The sequence below is a fragment of the Populus trichocarpa genome, chromosome 16 (assembly GCF_000002775.5).
Source record: "Populus trichocarpa isolate Nisqually-1 chromosome 16, P.trichocarpa_v4.1, whole genome shotgun sequence".
NCBI classification, from domain to species: Eukaryota; Viridiplantae; Streptophyta; class Magnoliopsida; order Malpighiales; family Salicaceae; genus Populus; species Populus trichocarpa.
In genome coordinates this window covers 4,733,183-4,746,970 of record NC_037300.2, presented here as the reverse complement: position 1 = coordinate 4,746,970, position 13,788 = coordinate 4,733,183, and the positions used below count along the sequence as shown (strand labels likewise).

At 35.7% G+C, this 13,788-nt stretch overlaps 2 protein-coding genes across 3 annotated transcripts; one reads left to right on the top strand and one right to left on the bottom strand.

The window, feature by feature from the left end:
- Positions 1 to 234: 234 nt before the first annotated feature.
- LOC7488077 (dihydroneopterin aldolase 2) lies at positions 235 to 1,618 on the top strand. 2 transcript variants are annotated; one of them, XM_002323331.4, is made up of 3 exons: positions 235 to 379; positions 955 to 1,153; positions 1,295 to 1,618. In XM_002323331.4, the coding sequence occupies exons 2-3, from the start codon at positions 957 to 959 to the stop codon at positions 1,497 to 1,499; spliced, it is 402 nt and encodes a 133-aa protein (XP_002323367.1). In that variant the 5' UTR covers positions 235 to 379; positions 955 to 956; the 3' UTR covers positions 1,500 to 1,618. The 2 variants fall into 2 exon arrangements, with proteins under 2 accessions (XP_002323367.1, XP_024443783.2); XM_024588015.2 differs by having other exon boundaries at positions 955 to 1,193.
- A 344-nt stretch (positions 1,619 to 1,962) lies between these two features.
- Positions 1,963 to 5,994, bottom strand: LOC7469929 (uncharacterized). Its single transcript, XM_002322735.4, has 7 exons — positions 5,828 to 5,994; positions 5,555 to 5,699; positions 5,333 to 5,418; positions 4,542 to 4,700; positions 3,298 to 3,408; positions 2,643 to 2,709; positions 1,963 to 2,565 (listed from the first exon to the last, which is right to left on the bottom strand). Exons 2-7 carry the CDS (start codon positions 5,685 to 5,687, stop codon positions 2,285 to 2,287), a joined length of 837 nt encoding a protein of 278 aa, XP_002322771.2. The 5' UTR covers positions 5,688 to 5,699; positions 5,828 to 5,994; the 3' UTR covers positions 1,963 to 2,284.
- Between the last annotated feature and the right edge of the window lie 7,794 nt (positions 5,995 to 13,788).

Sequence of the window (13,788 nt, the reverse complement as noted above, 5' to 3'; positions counted from 1 at the left end):
AAGTAAACTCAAACTAAGTATATAATTAAATATATTTTGTAATACGGTACATAATATTTTTTAAAAGTGTTTTGAGTTTTTATTTTTTTATTTTTTAATATATTTTTTTATTTAAAAATATATTAAAAATATTTTTTTATTTTTTAATATTAACTCATTAAAACAAAAAAAAATAATAAATTTTATAAAAAAGCTATACAATCATTAAAAAAAAAAAAAAAAGCTAGCTGACACTCTAAAAGAAAGTAATGATGATCTTTTTGTAGGCCACCAGGCCCACCACCATTCAATCGCTTCAAAAACTTCCATTCCATTTGGGTGGGTGCCAACTCACGAGTCACAGAGGCACAGCACAAGTTTTCCCATTTACTCAGTGAAGGTAAAGTGTACAATTCAGAATCTTTTCTTTGCTTACATAATTTGTTGATGCTATGCTAAATGATTTGTTTCTCTACCGTTTTCGGCCATGTTTAAAAATTTTAGCTCCTTTTGTTGCAAAATTTAGCCCCAAAATCTCCAATTTCATCACTCTTTAAGTGCATCATCTTCGCTATTAGATTCTTGAAGAAGCACCGCACCCATTCTCATTTCACAACCCAGAATTGAATCGGTGGATTGACTCCGTAAGTAAGGTTGATGAGTTGGGGAAGTGTTTGTTGCCCTCAGAATGCGACTCAGTGAATTGACTTTATGCTATTTTTCCCTTTGTTTGATTGGATTGGATTATTGCGTTTTAGCATGTGAGAAGCATGACTGTGCAATGCACATCAGGTGCTCGTTATTTTGACTCATTGAAAAGTGAGTAATCTTTAACTGTCCAAATGGGGAAGGAAGACGAAACATTTCTTGTTGAGCATTTTATGGCCAAAGTGAATATGTTCCCATTTGTGCTTGGGGATTTGATCTTTTAATCCTTGAGTCCATACTTACGTATAATAATACTATTTTAAGCAGCGATGGGAGATGAGGAAATAAGAGGGGGGGACAAACTTATATTAAGAGGGCTGAAGTTTCATGGCTTCCATGGGGTGAAACCAGAAGAAAGGGCACTGGGTCAGAAGTTCTTGATAGATGTGGATGCTTGGATGGATCTTCAGGCAGCTGGCAAATCTGACTGCTTGTCGGACACTATTAGCTATACTGAAATTTACCGGTGAGAGCTTTTCGTGCTTACGATCGGTCATCCAACATTTGTTAGTATTGTCTCACGGCTCCTTAAATCAAACATGCATAATTTATGCCTACTAATGAGTTGCTTTGTTTGTTTCGATTATTGACTTGGGTCATCTAACAGCATTGTTAAGGAAATTGTTGAGGGACCGCCACAGAATCTCCTAGAGTCAGTGGCTCAACTGATTGCTTCTACTACGTTGTCCAATTATCCCCAAATATCTGCTGTTCGTGTGAAAGTTGGGAAGCCTCATGTTGCTGTTCATGGTCCTCTGGATTATTTGGGTGTTGAGATTCTTAGACACAGAAGCAGTGACATGCCAAACTAAATTTCTAGTATATAATCCATTTGGCACCCCAAGTTGTTTCATGTTTGTTTGGAGTTACAGTTTCTCAAGTTGTGTTTGAACTATAATACTTCTTAATGGACCATTACATGTTTACCATAGTTTTATAATCTTCAAATTGCAATGGAATAGAAATCATGGAATGGCGGATTTCATGATTAAACACAAAAATCAACATATAATTATTGGTGAAAGTGCAAGTGTAATGCTATACAAGACTGTCATGTGCCGTGACAGCCTCTCTCTCTCTCTAAACAATGATCAGCAAACTATATACTCAAGCTTTCTCCGGGGAGGCGGCCTTGGAAACCGCTGCTTCTGTATAGACATTTGCTAACAGTTTCACTAAGCAAATACACCAACAAAAGCCTTGATCCCAAGCTAGCCAGAGTCAGTTATGTGTATCCTTCTGCACCCTTTTACATCATCATATACAAATACCAAGGAAAAAATGTGAGTGGTTTTATTATTATCAAGGAAGTACAATTAAAGTCCATATATATCATCGATAATATATATATCAAGCTTTTGCAATCACATGTAGCCATTCCCTGAGACGAAAACAAGATCACTCGTATCACTGCAATTTCGCATACATGTTCAGCCATCATTTTAGATGAAAACAAGATTGCTCACATTCCAATGCTTTGGCATACACGATTCTACAAAACTTGTCTCAACAAAGATGCCAGGACATGGAAGGGGATTTTTTAACACTTCTACAGAACTTTCTACTAGGATTTGAAATATGGAAGAGAAAAGCTGGTTCATGCAGCCACACCACTTGGTTGTCGATCAGCAGCTTTGCCTTTGCGGTTCCATATTGACGTGGTCTCAATAAGCTTATGTGGTACCAGCTGCCTTTCCTTCTTAGTGAGCTTGCGGAAATTGTGGACTCTTAGCTTGGCGATCTTAGCCTCCTCCTCGGGGGTTGTCTCCCTTACTACTACTGTCAGTCGACTCTCGGGCCTCTCTCTAATTCCACATTTTCCTTTAGCATGGTAGGAAATTCTTTTCTTAAAAAATCCCTTTCCAACAAATGCTTCAGCTGCATGAAAAGAAGAAATGCAGGATAAGTAAAGTTTAGATAGAAGTAAGAGGTGCAAGTTTGCTTGCATTACTTACCAACAAGGAGACGATCTGGATCTAACCCATGATTATGAGTTGCATTTGCTCGAGCTGAATGAATAACCTGCAAAACACAGACTTTAGTTTCTTTTATTTTCTTCTTTATTTATAATGTCAAAAACTTTAGTCTGTTGAAGTTGAAATACTGGCTGCTACTAGAAAGCGCAAAAACTGCTGGTCTATTCCAAGAAATGAGGTATAAGCCAACAGAGATCAGAGACTTGACATGATTTCAGAGACCTTTTGCAACTGAGAAATGAGCATGCATCATAAACATTAAAGACTTAAAGTTATATCAATGCTCATATTTTAAATCATCAACACAATGATAGTTCATAAAAAATACCCAAGGGAAGAACTCTAATTTTATTTCAGAAAGTGAGTCTTTTTCTTTCATTCCTGCTTCCTCAAGTGACATGATATTTTGCTTGTTTAATTACGGCATAGCAATTAAGGAAAAAAAGAAATGAAAAGGTGGTGTCTAGATTTTTGACGGGTAGTCTGTGACCCAACTTATAAGCTGGTTTCTGTTTTCTCATCCCCAACAATCCCCATCGCATTGCAGGGAACAAGGAAAGACACTCCAATTTATGACTGAATCTATCAGACTCAATCACAACTTGGAAACTCTAACAGGCTATAAAATAGTTACCTGGAAGACGGTTTTTGCAGCTCGCTTTACTGTCACTTGCAATTGCAATAGTGCATCTTCAACGCGCATGCCACGAACTAATGCAGCAACCAAGTTGAGCTTCTTAGGACTCTGAAGCCAGCAAGCCAAAATTATTCAAACAGTTAAGGCACATCCTTATTCAATTCATCTGCAGAAGACTAGAGACTGGCTTGCCTAGTCTTAGTCTTTTAGACCAGCCCTACTCCATCCATCTTGGCCCTATTGATCAAGGTACCATAACAGGGCTTCCAAGTACCATATAAATGAATCTATTACATCTGAAAACTTATCCTACATTTACAGAAACTATTGAATATTAAATACAACTCAATGAATTTTCAATCCATAGGATTACAAAGAGCCACCTTGAGGGCATAAAAGTAGGAAATGATTCACACCACAACTATTATATTCATCTTCACAACATTTGAATCTTAGGAGTCTCATCATCTAAATGGATCCAAATCCTAGCCAATTCACAACAGATGCAATATATGTACTAGTTTTGCAACTCATTCTAATTCTGAAACTTAAATTACTGGATTGAAATAATTCCAACCAAAAACAGATGATGACTAGACTTTCTACATTTCACTGTCCAAAACCATCTTTTTATCAACTATAGCAACAAAAGAAGCTTTATATAAGTAGAAACACAAAGTAATGAAGTTTTATCTCATTTCAAGAACAATTTGATCTCGCAAATAACACACCAAAGTCACTTTGTCCGCTCGCTCAAGTTGATCTTAGGTATTATATGAGTATTTTATTGACTATCAGTAAAATAATGACCTAGGATCTTCCATGAAAAGGAGAAATTTTGAGGAGTTACAAATTCATTGTCCAAAACCATCCTTTTATCAACTTTATCAAAGAAAGATGCTTTACATAATCACCAAGAATCTTTCGTGAAAAGGGGAAATTTTGAGGAGTTATAAATTCATTGTCCAAAACCATCCTTATTAACTTTGGCAAAGAAAGAAGCTTGATATAAGTAGAAGCACAAAGTAATGAAGTTTTCTCTTATTTCAAGGACAATCTGCTTTCAAAATTAACACACCAAAACCACTTTGTCAGCTTGATCAACTTGACCTTAGGTATTATATGAGTATTTTCTTGGTTATCAGTAAAGTGATCACCAAGGATCTTTTGTGAAATGGGGGAATCTTGAGGAGTTGCAAATTAAATTGTGTGATGCATAAGATAAATGTTGCATCTCATACCATTTTTATGCCCTTTAACACTGCTTGAACCTTTTCAGGTTTAGAGACTGCCTTTTGTTCAGTTTTTCCACTCTCTAATGCTAGCATAGGAGTGAATGGAGATGAAACAGGTTGCTCCTCTGAAGAATCTGCTAGTAGTTTCCTTGAATTGGAAATGCCCTGGAAAGATGACAGGAGCAGCAAATTATGATTGCAAAACAAATGGGGGAAAAAAGAACTTATGCAGGATAAAATAATCCAACCTTTATTAGCAACTAACCTAAATATACTGTATCAGTAAAATAAGTACATTAAATCAATAATCTGTGTTGTCTACATAAGTCAAATGAAGGTGAAAAAAAAAAAGGATATATTAAGTCTAAACCATCAAATCATGCTGCCAATGGCTGTTTAATTCCAGGTCACAGACAAAACAAAGGCCCAAGTATCTAGCATCCGTTCTAAATCAGAAAATTCATATTAATTAGTAGTTTATGTAAGCGAACGGGTAATCAAAAGAATATGCACAAAGAGATCCTTAATTGGCAAATATCAGCATAGCCAAAGACACATTCATCACATCCTCCCATCCTCTAATGGTTGACGCTTTACAAATGCAATTTTTTTCACTGTCAACTTAGTACTTCATTAGATTTGATTTAAACAAATCTGACACAACTGGCAGTAAGTAATGGCGTGCCATAACTACAAATATAACCCATTTTACCATGAAAAAAAGAATGAAATTCAGAAAATTCATAACAATATAGCAAAAACAGAAAACCAAAAGGGGGGTGGTGAATTAGCATTACCGCCTGTTGCAAGAACTGATAAAAAGGCCTTGTCGAAACATTAGCAGAAGGCAATTTCCACAACCTCGGTAGATAAGACAACTCACCTGCCAAGAAAAAAAAGGAAGTAAAACTCCACATTATATCATCCAACCCCTCAAAAAAATAAAAAATCTAGATCAAAATAGAAAAACCCGTATAGCTAAAAAATTCAAAAAAAGATAAAAAAAAAAAAAGAGTGACCATGTAAAAGAGAAGAATCCAAGCGAGATGTAGTGGTGGTAGTAGTAGAAAAATGGGCAATGTGATTGTGCTCTGCACTTCTTCTTCCAACTTGACGAATCAAAGACTGTAGATGTCTTTGCCAACCCACCATGACTTCAAAACCCTATACATGAAATAGTGGAATTTTATAGAGAATAATGTAAAGCCCTAAACCCTTGTCGAATAAGCCCAGATTCCATCTCTGATTTTTACAAAAAAAAAAAAAAATCCATGGGAGATTATCATTATTACCTGATTCAAAGAAACAGTCGCTACAAGCTGGTAGATAGTGTTGTTAGAAAGAGTAGACAAATGACACCAAACGGCTTCTTCTAAGCGAGGAGGAAAGACAAACAGCAGCTCCTCTACAGACTTCAGACGCAGTGTAAGTACAGCTTCAAGGGTTCGGGTTGGGCCGGGAAAAGGACAAGTTAAGAAAAGCTCAGCCCAAATAAACCCATTTTCTTTTTCAAATATGATGTTAGAACTTGGCTTAGTTGGTTTATTATGTCACTCATCCAACCTGGAATTTGATTTGGATGTATAATCTAGGAATTGATTAAGATAAACTCGGTTAATTTAATTAATTATTCAAAATTAGATGAGTTAATTTTATTAATTGCTTTTCGAAACAATATTATTTTATTTTTAATTTTTTTTAAAATATGGTTTTAAATGAATCCGGATCTATTTGAATTTACTTACCCAATCTTCTTTGATCAAATTGGATTTTATAAGTATTGTTAATAATTTTATTTATAATACCATTTTAAAATTTGTATTTGCATAAACACATTAAATTAATTTATTGCAGTAGAAAATCTTTAGTTAAGTGGTTTTTTTAATTAGAGTAATGAGATAAGTGCAATTCTTTGTTCAAATAATAGCCCTTCATTGTTGTTTCAAGGCCAATCAAAGTCATTTTATTTATTGGAAAACTCAATTTTATGAAGAAGATTTACCACAATGTTTGATGTTTGGTATGATGGAAAAAAAAAATTAATGTTTTTACTTGAAAATTTATTAAAATAATATTTTTTATATTTTAAAATTTATTTTTAATATCAACATATTAAAATGGTCTCAAAATATAAAAAAAAATTAATTAATAACAAAAAAAAATTTGTTTTTTAAATTCACGCTTAAAATATAAATACAAACATACTAATATTTTATGGTAGTAGTCAGATCATGGATCGAGGACCTAAGAAAAATATCAAATTCAGGATCTCTAGGTAAAGGGCTAACAACAAGATGAACTAATGCTTCTTCTTCTTTAAATCTATAAGATCTAGGGGTAATCATTTTCTATTCGGTTCGGTTTTTATAAAAGAAAGTAACCAAACTAAAAAAAAATTTTAAAAAAAACCAAAACCGGTTCAAACCGACTGGTTTCGGTTCGGTTCGGTTTTTTAGGACAAAAACCGGTTCAAACCGGTTTGGCTCGGTTTTTTGCCGGTTTGGGTTCGGTTCGGTTCGGTTTTTTTTGTTTTAGGCTTATAAAACCGAAACCGAACCGGCCGGCTTTTTCAAAATTTTAATCGGTTTTTTTTCACGGTTCGGTTTTTTTAGTTTTTTTTTTCCGGTTTTTTTGGTTTTTCAGTTTTTTTTTCTCACCCCTCATAAGATCCAATAGAGTTAAAGATGTTTAACTCTACACCAATACAGTAAAACCTAAGGAGACAGAAGAGTTGGCCAATAATGAAGGGTATACGTACAAGTAATTCATGCTTGAAGCAATATAAGATGGTCAATTGCAAGTTCCATTCATTCAAAATGCATTTTGTCGAGAGATAATAATATTTTGATTCCTGGTCACGTAATATTAAAAAAAAAAACCATCTAGGTGGTGGCCCAGTAGTAAGAGTTTGATACCAAGAGGTTTGCTCCCTCTGTGGTCTCAGGTTCGCGCCTTGTAGTTGTTCATATAATGGCCACAAGAGGCTTTCAGGGCCCGTGAGATTAGTCAAGGTGTACGCAAGCTGGCTCGGACACCCACGTTAAACTAAAAAAAACAAAAAAAAAAGAAAAAGAAAGAGGCCTTAGTGTTTCACCATGGCCTCTGAATGAAAACACAAAGCCTTCTTATAGTTTTTTGGTTATTAATTTTTTTAATTTTTTAATTTTATATTATGTTGATGGTCGATTAAGCTTAATGATTTATTTTATATGTTTTTTTTTTCACAGTGTCAAAAGGTCTTGGTATTGATGTGGTTTTTTATTTTGCAAAACAATATTCAATTTGATTGTTGGTAAAAAACAAAAAATGAGGGGATCGAAATTAAAAGTGAGGTGAAATAGCAACCCTGTATCTAAAAATAAAATCTTTTTTTTTATTTTTTGATCTTTTATTTCTTCTTCTTTTTTCTGGTTCAACCATGAGTTTTTTTTCTTTTAATTTTGTCCTTCTACATATCAGATGACAGCTACTCTCCCATATTGTTAGTTAATTTGAATAGTTCAAATACAAATCTAAGTGTATCTATTAGTTGTACAGGATAGGATCTTATCTTCTGTTATCTCTATAACAGACGTGTACGTGTATTATATAACACTTGAAAATGAATAGAACAGTGTGCTTGAGCTTTTCTCTCCTTCCCTTTGAAACTTCTATCATGGTATCAGAGCTCCCTTTTATTCATTGAATAATTCTTCAGGTTATTTCCTTCTCTGTTTACAATGGCTACTCAAACCAATTCAACAAACAATCCAAATTTGTTCAATCCAACCACGCCAACAAATTCAACCATTCTCCACAGTAATGAATTTCAACTCATCACCATAAACACTTCTGCTCAAGCCCCACTTAAACTCACCTCCAACAACTATATCTCTTGGAAACTTCAGTTCCAAACTCTTTTTATTGGATACGATCTTCATGGCTATATTGATGGATTTAAACCCTGTCCACCTGTTACTATATTGACAAACCAATCAAACATATCAAATCCTGCCTACCACATATGGATTCGTCAAGATTAGCTTATTCTCAATGCTCTCATTGGGTCACTTTCACCTACACTCATTCCATTTGTTGCAAGATCCACAACATCACAGGAAGCATGGACCATTCTAGCCAACACCTATGCCAAACCATCACAAGGACGTATTAAACAAGTGAAGGCTCTTTTCAAAAATTCCACTAAAGGTAATTTAAATATTACTGACTTTCTTCAATCAGTTAAAGCCCGTGCAGATGAGCTTGCAATACTTGGTGCACCAATAGATGAGGAAGATCTTACTGAAAAGATTCTTGATGAGCTAGAAGAAGATTATAAAGAATTGATCCTTGCTATTCAAGCTCGTGATAACTCTATCTCATTTGATGAGCTTCATGAGAAACTGTTAACATTTGAAGCCTCTCTACAAGGGAAAACACAAAAATCCAGTCACTTTCCAGTGACTGTGAATCAATACATAGAACCAACACAAACTGGCGACATCAAAACACCATTCCTAACTGGCGTTCCAATTCTCATAGACAAACAAGTTGGCGCCCGTCACTCACTTCCCATCCACGTCCCCGTGATAGTCATCCATCATCACGTCCATACTTGGGCTATTGTCAGATATGCAGCACTCAAGGACACACAGCCAAGAGATGTCCATCATTCCAAGTGATTCCTATTCAATCATCCAACAAGGCCTCTGCACCACATTCCAGTCCTTCATCAACCCCTTGGCAGCCTCGGGCTCACTTTGCTGCTAATGTTGCCTCCCCCAATTCCACTTGGTTGCTTAACAGTGGTGCCTTTCATCATGTCACAGCAGACCTAAATAATTTATCTCTTCATGCTCCTTACACTGGATCTGATGATGTCATGATTGGAGATGGAACAGGACTCTCCATCACTCACACTGGTTCAACTTCTCTTCTCACTAATAACTCTGCATTTCAACTAAATGATGTCCTCTGTGTACCTGATATCAAAACAAACTTAATCTCTATTTATCAATTTTGTGTCACCAATAATGTCTTTGTTGAGTTCTTACCAATGTGTTTTCAGGTGAACGATCTTCACACGGGGGCACCTCTTGTGCAGGGCATCTCTAAGGATGGTGTGTATAAGTGGCCGGCTTTCAAAACCTCCTCCTCCCCTCCAATTATCGCCTTCTTAAGTACCAAAACCACTTCCTCCAATTAGCATCATAGATTAAGCCATCCTGCCTTTCCTATATTAAAGCATGTTCTTTCTGAATTTCATTTAAACGTATCATCTCTTCTGTCAAAAGAATTAGTATGTAATACATGCTACTGTAATAAGAGTCATAAACTTCTCTTCTCAACCTCCTCCTTACAATCCTCACATCCTCTTGAAGTTATATTTTCTGATGTATGGACTTCTCCCATTCACTCACATGATGGATTCAAGTATTACATCATTTTTGTCGATCATTTTACAAAATATATCTGGTTTTATCCATTACAAAAGAAATCTGATGTTAAGGATGTTTTTATACGTTTTAAAGCCATTGTGGAAAATCATTTCAAAACAAAGATTATCACACTGTATTCAGATAATGGGGGAGAATACGTGGGTCTTCGAAATCTTCTAGCAATAAATGGCATCTCTCATCTCACCACCCCTCCACATACACCTGAACACAATGGCTATTCTGAAAGAAGACATCGTCATATAGTTGAGACGGGACTCACACTGCTTTCTCATGCCTCTCTCCCATTAATCTTTTGGTCTCAAGCATTTGCAACAACAGTATATTTAATTAACAGATTGCCCACCAAATCTCTTGGTCTTTCCTCACCATATAAATCCATTTTTGGTATTGCTCCCAACTACTCCAACCTCAAGATTTTCGGGTGTCTTTGTTATCCTTGGCTTCGACCATATTCCTCTCATAAACTTGATCCTCGCTCTCAACCGTGCATTTTCCTTGGATATTCATCATCGCAACATGCTTACTTATGTTTTGACCCAACCTCCATAAAAATATTCATATCTCGTCATGTCAAATTTGTCGAATCTGTCTTCCCTCACAAGTCACTACATCATCAGTTACCACGTCTTGACTCCACCACTATTGATTCCTAGATCCCTCTAATTCTTCATGTTTCGGTTCCTCATCCTACTTTGTCGGTGCAACATACCCAATCTGTTGAGTGCCCATAAGAGCTTCCACCGTGTGCTGCTTCCTCATCATCTTCCACCTCACCTGGTTTACAACCAATCCCTCCACCTCTGCCAACCCCACAACTAAACAACCCAACATCTATACACCAAACTTTCCAGCCTACTATACCCCATCGCATGACTACCCGCTCTCAAAACAACATCCACAAACCACAGAAAAAGCTTAACCTTCACACACAATTTACCCCCACCTCTGTCACTGAACCTACAACTATGACCCAAGCTCTCAAAAATCCTCATTGGCGTAAGGCCATATCCGAAGATTATGATGTCTTGGTCAGCAATGGGACATGGAAACTTGTTCCACCCGCTTCTGCCTCTAACATTGTTGGTTGTAAATGGATTTTTCGTATTAAATGACATTCTAATGGCTCTATTGACAGGTTTAAAGCTCGACTCGTAGCCAAAGGATTCCATTAAAGACCTGGTGTTGACTACCATGAAACATTCAGTCCAGTCGTTAAACCTGCTACTGTGAAACTCGTCCTTAGCATTGCTGTCAGTCGTGGGTGGCCTCTTCGCCAACTCGATGTCAATAATACTTTTTTACAAGGTCATCTATCGGAAGATGTTTATATGTTCCAGCCTCCGGGTTTCATTGATTCTGATCATCCAACATTCATCTGCAAGCTTTGTAAAGCCATCTATGGCCTTAAACAGGCACCAAGGGCGTGGTACCATGAGCTGCGCCAATTCCTCATGGCTGCGGGGTTTCAGAATTCACATGCAGATAATTCACTCTTTGTCCTCAATACTAGTACCACCAATCTTTACCTTTTAGTTTACGTGGATGATATCATTCTCACCGGAAATCAACCTGCTCTTGTTGATCAGTTCATTACTCAGCTTGCTCAATAATTTTCTCTCAAAGATCTCGGGTCTCTCACATATTTTCTTGGCATTGAAGTGGTTCCTCACAGACATGGTATTCTACTCTCTCAGCGAAGGTATATTCAGGATCTTCTTGCTCGCACTAATATGACAGGTGCTAAGCCTGTTTCCACCCCACTACCTACCAGTCCTCCTATCAGTTTACACTCTGGAATGACTCTCTCTGATCCTACAGAATACCGCACAATCATTGAAAGTCTGCAATACTTGTCCATGACACGTCCCCACATCACTTATGCAGTCAACAAGTTATCACAATATATGCATCAACCATCAACTGAGCACTGGGCTCTTGTCAATCGCATCTTGCGCTATTTATATGGTACATTAAATGAAAGGATTATCATTCATTGTAATTCTTCAATCTCTCTTCATGCCTTCTCTAATGCAGACTGGGCTGGCGACAAAGATGACTACTCCTCAACCAGCGCATATATCGTGTACTTGGGTCGCAATCCTATCTTTTGGAACTCAAAGAAACAAAAGACTATTACACGTTCATCAACAGAAGTTGAGTATCGATCTGTTGCAGCAACCGCTGCTGAAATAAAATGGTTGTGTTCACTCTTGACAGATCTTGGAATTAATTTACAACAGGCTCCTACAATCTATTGCGATAATATTGGAGCTACTCAGCTGTGTTCTAATCCAGTGTTCCACTCAAGAATGAAACATGTTACCATAGACTTTCACTTTATTCGGGATCAAGTCCAGACAGGTTCTCTACGTGTGGCTCATGTTTCTTCCAATGATCAACTTGCTGATGCACTTACAAAATCGCTGCCCCGCTTCAAGTTTCAAACTCTCAAAACCAAGATTGGCCTATCTTGAGGGGGCATATCAGATGACAGCTACTCTCCCATATTGTTAGTTAATTTGAATAGTTCAAATACAAATCTAAGTGTATCTATTAGTTGTACAGGATATGATCTTATCTTATGTTGTCTCTATAACAGACATGTACGTGTATTATATAACACTTGAAAGTGAATGGAATAGTGTGCTTGAGTTTTTCTCTCCTTCTCTGTGAAACTTTTATCACTACATTGTGTTGATGAGTGATTCGACTTGATGGTTTGGTTCATGTTGCTTTCTTTCGCGTTATCTTAGTCTCAAAAAAATATCTTGACATTGAGTTGGTTCTTGATTTTACAAAAACAAATTCAGTTTTGTTGTTTGTAAAAAAATAAAAATGAGGGAACCAAAATTAAGCTCTTGGTGAAATGGAAGCCCTTTTTTTAAATAAAAAAAAAGGTGTTAGTGCTCTTTAGGTTTAAAATCTTGTCAAAATTCACTTTTGATCTCTTTAGTTAAAAATTATACGATTCGATTCTAAACTTTATTTTATTCACATTGCAATTTCTAGGTTTGAGAGAACAGAGAAAGAGTTATTGAATTATAGCAAATGAAAGTGAAAGTTGTTGGTTGACCATATTTCGACAACAAAATAACCTGATATTGATGTCAACAAGTTACATTTGATGAAAGGAGTCTCATATATTGAAGTCTTTTAAAACCTTCATCTTATTTGAAAAACTAGATCCAAGTTAAGAGAGATTTTTTTTTCCAGTTTAATTTTGTATGTTTGGATCATTTAAAGTCTTTTAAAACCATCATCTTACCTTTAAAACATTTGAATTGGGATAATTGTTTTTTTTATTATTATTTCAGGATTTGATTGTGAATATGATAATAGAAATTTGTTACTGAAAAACTTTCAGATACCGCCCATTTTCCACTGGAAAGGAAAAACTCATTGTTTCCTTGGACAAAAGCATGGTCTGATTTAAGATCAATGAAATGCAATAATGTGCCATAGCTGAGGAAAAAGCATGTGAGAAATCGACGTACAAAGATGACAAAAAAAATGGAGTTTACATTAAAAAAACAATAAAAAAACAATGCTCGTGCTAAAAAAAAAAGCTTTCGTTAAAATAATGAAAAGATGTATTGATAAAAAATAAAGTTTACATTACATAAATATATTTCTTCTTAATAATCTTATTTACTTTCTTTTATACAAATGTCTATATTTACAATCACTTAATTAAATAAAAAATAGATTTTAAAAAGTAAAATTAGTGTAATAATTTGAATTTTTGGTGGGGAAATTTAATCTTTTCATATGGGTTGATATATATAAAGAGTCAAAAAGAAAAAGACAAACCATAA

Coding starts and splice junctions, on each gene's coding strand:
- LOC7488077 (XM_002323331.4), top strand. CDS start 957: ATGGGAGATGAGGAAATAAGAGGGGGGGACAAACTTATATTAAGAGGG. Junction 1,154..1,294: donor AGCTATACTGAAATTTACCG/GTGAGAGCTTTT, acceptor GTCATCTAACAG/CATTGTTAAGGAAATTGTTG.
- LOC7469929 (XM_002322735.4), bottom strand. CDS start 5,687: ATGGTGGGTTGGCAAAGACATCTACAGTCTTTGATTCGTCAAGTTGGA. Junction 4,701..5,332: donor ATCAGTTCTTGCAACAGGCG/GTAATGCTAATT, acceptor TCATCTTTCCAG/GGCATTTCCAATTCAAGGAA. Junction 2,710..3,297: donor CTGCAAAAACCGTCTTCCAG/GTAACTATTTTA, acceptor TGTGTTTTGCAG/GTTATTCATTCAGCTCGAGC.